The following is a 5,234-nucleotide window of genomic DNA, read 5'->3' as shown; positions in this document are numbered from 1 at the left end:
GGGGGGGGGGAGGGGTAGAAGGGGTACAGGGGGCAGAGAGCCCACCCCAAGTGGTACCAGGACACGATTGGCACATCCTCAGGTCACCGGAGATGCTCTGCACAGCTCCAGCAGTCATCAAACACAGCTGCTCCCCAGCAGCCCCCCAACACATACCATGTAGACCCCTAACCCTCCAGCCCCTCACATACTCTCAGTCGCGTGCAAACACCCCCACACGCACCCTGTCTGGACACACCCTACTTACCCTCACACACACCTCTATCACATCTCTTTCACAGACTTTCTCACATTTGCAACACACCCTGCTACATATTCACATCCCCCAAATCCCCACATTCCCAGCCATGTCCACACGCCCACACTTTCACACCCACAAATGCCCTCACCTCCAAGGACGCACCCTCAGTTACCTACATCCATGTCCATCCAGGCCAGAACACGCTCCCTAGTCCCCCCTCCTTCTGCACCCCACCCTCCTACCGTACTGTAAGTTCCAAGAGATTAAGAACTCTGCCTGTTTTTGCTTACCATTATACCCTCAGCACCCAGCAGAGCACCAAATATGTATCACACACTCAATAAATATTTGTGGACTGATGAAGTGAAGGAAAACATCATTTACCCCTGCCCACAGGATCCCCCCCATGGTCCCCACACTAGCCCCACATTCTGACAGCTCAAAACATGTACCTTCCAGAACACACATTTCCTGTATGTCAGACATACTGACACCACAACACACACTCCTTCCCCCAAATATGCACTCCCACAGCCTGACACACGCCACTGTTCAAACCCATCAATGCCTAATGCACATCAACACATAACATGCATCAGTGCACGTGTCCACACTTCAAGTACCCATTTAGCCTGACACAACACACATACTACTTACAGCAGCCATGTGACTTCTGTTTCCAAACCAAACCGAAAACATACAAATAAGGTCCAACCCACTTACACATGCACCAAACACACACAAGTCCCAACGCAGCCTCACAGTGGAGCCAGCACCTCCCCCCCCAACAGCAGTACAACCTGAAGCCCAACTCTGGGCTCCACCCCAGCACATTCACCTTTGGCCCCTCCCTTCGGAGCTCCTCCCAGCCACCTCTCCAGAGCAGGCGGAGGGGGGGCACTGAGGCAGGCAGTTCCCGGCAGGAGCACGGGGACAATGAACCCCAGGCCCTTCAACTCTGATCTCACCCCTGAACTTCTCGGGCACCCCAGTTACTCCCCCTCCCCCACCCAGGCCAGCCCAGCTCCCTCCCTTCGGGATCGCCTCTCCCTGGTCTTGGTGGAAGAATGAGCTAGTTGAGGCAAAGGGGCACTAAAGGAGGATGTTGGGTTGTCAACTTCCACGGAAACAGATGAAGAAACTCTATTCAACTGAACAGAAAAAAAATTTGTCAACAGAAAGCTAAAAATAGGCTTAAATTGAATTTCAACATAAGAGAAAGAGAAAGAGAGAGAACAGAACGTGAATGAATAAAACTAAAACACACCTGTGCCAGGAGTTGCATAAATGAATCAACAATATCAGGATGATCCCTGGGCCCTAAAATATAATAAAGATGGAACTTAAGAAAAAATTATACAAACAGCAACTCAACCTCATATAGTTATGTGGGACTGAGAGCCTGCAGGGAGACAGCGTGGGGGCACATGAGCAGCAGGAAGCAAGATAAAGAAACAAAACATACAAAAACCATGAACTGGGAGAAGCCCAACAGAAAGAGACGGCAAAGTGAAGGACGGGCCTGCCCCAGCTCCCTCCCTGGGGGCCTTCCACCTACTCCCCACTCCTCCTCAGGCCAGTCCCCCCACCGATCCTTTGGTGCTAGAGCAATGCTGGACTCCACGGAGCTGAAGAAACAACCCCCATACTCTTGCTGCTGCCCCTGGCTGGCTGGGGTGGCCCTACACTGCCTCCTAGCACAGACTTCCCCAACACTAGCCATCAAAGAGGAGGGCAGGGCTGCCGAAAGGTTAGTCCTTGGTAACTCCCTTGGGGGCCTGGCTGAAGGCCCTGGAAAGCCAGGGTATCAGGGCCTGAGCGGGCGCCCCCTCACTTCCACGGCCTTAGGGCTCTTGGTCTGGCCAAGGAAAGGATTCCCTGGGGTCCACTTAAACCAGCGGACTCCTCCTTGGCTAGGGCAGAGCCCAATATGCTACGGGGATGGCTGGGCAAGCCACCAGCAGGGCCTGGGGCAAGAAACTGTATCATGAGGCCAAAAATGAGAGCCCCATCCAGCAAAGCCCCTCCACATGGACACCGACTCAGCGGAGAGCCAGGCTCAGGGCTGAAAACCAGCCCCCACCATCTGGACACACAGAGAAAGAGGGAAACCAGTCAACATGTCACCCCATGGTGCAGTGGGAGGGCAGAGGCTGAGAACGGAATGGGAAGACCAGGACAGCATAACAGGTAAGGGGGCCGTCCTGTCCTGCAAGACAACCAACAAGCCCAACACATATGACTGATGTTGGACACTACCCTGCCTCCAGTTCTGTTGACACCTGTGGCAAGGACAAGGCATGTGTCTGGAGCTCCTGTCCGGGCTGCTCCCCTTCAGGAGGAGGCGCTGCATGCACATCTGCCTGGAACACCACTAAAGAGCTGTGTGATCTTGTGCAAGCCACGAATGCCCAGTTTCCCCAACTGTAAAGTAGACAATTATCCCTTCCCTGCTTCCTTTTCCAGGCTACAAGGAGCCACTGATAAAGCCCACCTCTTTCGCATCGGAGCCCTGAGTTACTCAAGTCCTGGAGAGTGAGGCCCATTCCCCATGCTGGGGCCTCCCTACGGACAGCATGTTTGACACTCAGCAGCCACCCTGCTAGTGGCTGGCCCCAGACAGTGAGGAAGGAAGGTTCCAAGGCAGGGAGACCTCACCCTCCTTTCTTCAACAGAGTCTGATACCTACTCCATGCTGGCCTTGTTCTGGGCACTGAGGATGCAGAGAGAAGAGGCTCAACCCTACCCTTGAGGGGCTTAGTCTAGGGAGAGAGACACACACATGAAGGCTGATTATTGAGTATGGGGATTGGTACTGTATCAGCAGTGTGTACATGATGCAGTTTCAGCACAAAGTCAGAAGCACCCAGTTCTGCCCCAGAGAAGCTTCTAGGACTGATGCATAAGTAAGGCACAGAGGAGTAAGAACTCACCCAGTAAAGGGCACAGGGCATTCCAGTTAGAGGACCAAATGGGACATAGGAAGGGAGGAGAAGTCAGTGTGGCTAGACTGCTGGTGCCTCAGGGACACTGGCAGAGACACTGAGGAGTATGCGGGAGCTGCACCATGTCGGTGGGAGCAGGGTGAGAGCCCGAGGCAAGGCACAGCCAACGAAAGGGTTTCTACCCAGATGTGTGTTTTCTAAAGAACACTACAACTGCAGGATCAGAATGGACTGCAGGAAGGGCAGATTAACTGGGTCATGAAAACCAGTTAGAGGAACTACTAGGGTGACCTGGATGCCCTATACTGAGGTGTGGCCATGGAGGGAGGGGAGAGGTGGGCAGACTGCGGGATAATCAGGAGCCAGGACCACCCAGACTTGCCCCCGACTGAATGTGAGAAGTGGGAGAGGTGGAGTTAAGGATTTAAGGATGGCCACACTTGCTTTCTGGCTCAAGTTTCTGCCCACTTAGCACCTACCCATGGCCCACTGGAGCAGGGGCCAGCATCGTGGGACCACATATGAGGACATCAGCAGAGAGCACTCTGGCTCTAGCTGAAACCCCTGGTGAGCCTCAAACCTGCAACCACAAATCCGGACAAGACTCATGAGGCTGGTGGAGCAGCGCTGTTTCTTTTCCAAGTTAGAAGTCTGGGTTAGACAGGAGGGGAAGCCTGGAGCCCCCCACTCCCAGCACTCTCAGGCAGAGGGCCACAGAGAACAGGGTGCTGGGACCACAGCCCAAGGCTTCTGGCCTAGAAGGGAAAAAGCCCCAATGCAGGGAAAGGAACCAGAACTCCCTGAGTACTCCATGTGCAAAAACCCCAAGCCAGGGGACCAAGAGACACTACTTTCATACCTATAACAATCCTATCAAGTACATGAAATCTCTATTTCACAGACACGGAAACAAAGGCTCCGCAAAGGAAAGTGACTTGCCCAAGGTCACACAACTAGTTGGTGGTGATGAGCTTAGAATCTAAGTCTATCTGACTCCAAAGCCCGTGCTCTTTCGACTCTTCATTATATCCCAAAGAAAAGGAGCCAGCCTAGTGCCCCAAATCCCTCAGAGCTCTGGCTCCATCTTCCCCCCACATCAAGACTGGCCCTGAGCCCAGCAGGTCAGTAGAAGACATCATTCATTCTCTTAACCACTTCAACCTAAGGTGTCACTATTTGGAGGGTGACAATTGTGCTGTGCTTGATCCCGTAGTTTCCCACCAAGTCCCATGTGCAACTCAGGGGACAGAGGAGAACAGAGTGGGCAGCTTTGGCTCCCCAGTCGGGGAAGCAGAGGCAGTGGCAGTGGTGGCAGTGGCGGCAACAGCAGAGACACTGATCAGGACCTACCTTGCTGGAAGAGAGTGAGTGTGACGGAGGTGACGAGCAGGAAGAGGGCCTCGATTGGGGGAAAGTGGGCAGGTTCATGAGCAAAGATGTGGACCAGCTACAACAAAGCAGGGAATGCTGGTCAGCTGAGGCCCTGTCTCACCAGGAACTGGCCAGCATCCCTAGAATGCAGGTCAGACTCCTTACCAGGGCAGCCATCCACCCCACTACCCACCACCCCATCCCTGGGTCAGATCTCTAACTAGGATGAAATCTAAAACACTGCTGCCTCAATCAGAAGGCCCACCTGTCGAGTGAGGTCAAGAGCAGAGGCCTGGGGGATGGTGCTGTACATCCGACCCAGCATCTCACACAGCTGTGGCACCATGGGGGCAAAGTCATCCAGCAGTGTCTTAACAGACTTCTCAAAGATAGCGCACACCGCCTTGCAAAGGAAGCAAAGAGGCCCATGAAATAGACAACAGTATTATGATCATCAAACCTTCTAAGAGACTAGATTTTAATTATCTTACCCCTAAAAAGAACTATAATTATGTGATATGATAGGGATGCTAATTATCATTCAATGGTCATATTATAATCCATAAATGTATCAAATCAATATGCTGTACGTGTTAAATTTATACAATGTTAAACATCAAATATATTTCAATTAAAAAAAAAAAAAAAAAAAAAAACAAAAAGGGATTGGGCAGCAG

General features: G+C 52.4%; 1 protein-coding gene across 2 annotated transcripts in view; it reads right to left on the bottom strand.

Annotated features, from left to right (window-relative positions):
• IPO13 (importin 13) overlaps positions 1–5,234 on the bottom strand; it is a 20,059-nt gene that overhangs the window by 1,929 nt on the left and 12,896 nt on the right. For both annotated transcript variants that reach the window (XM_077752050.1, XM_077752051.1), the window contains exons 13-15: positions 4,823–4,960; positions 4,537–4,633; positions 1,509–1,561 (exon numbers count right to left, since the gene is read on the bottom strand). In XM_077752050.1, coding sequence (XP_077608176.1) covers positions 1,509–1,561; positions 4,537–4,633; positions 4,823–4,960 — 288 coding nt within the window. The remainder of the gene's footprint in view (positions 1–1,508; positions 1,562–4,536; positions 4,634–4,822; positions 4,961–5,234) is intronic.

This window comes from Crocuta crocuta, unplaced genomic scaffold (assembly GCF_008692635.1).
Source record: "Crocuta crocuta isolate KB4526 unplaced genomic scaffold, BGI_CrCroc_1.0 scaffold367, whole genome shotgun sequence".
In the NCBI taxonomy this organism is placed as follows: Eukaryota; Metazoa; Chordata; class Mammalia; order Carnivora; family Hyaenidae; genus Crocuta; species Crocuta crocuta.
This window is presented reverse-complemented; position numbering and strand designations above follow the sequence as displayed.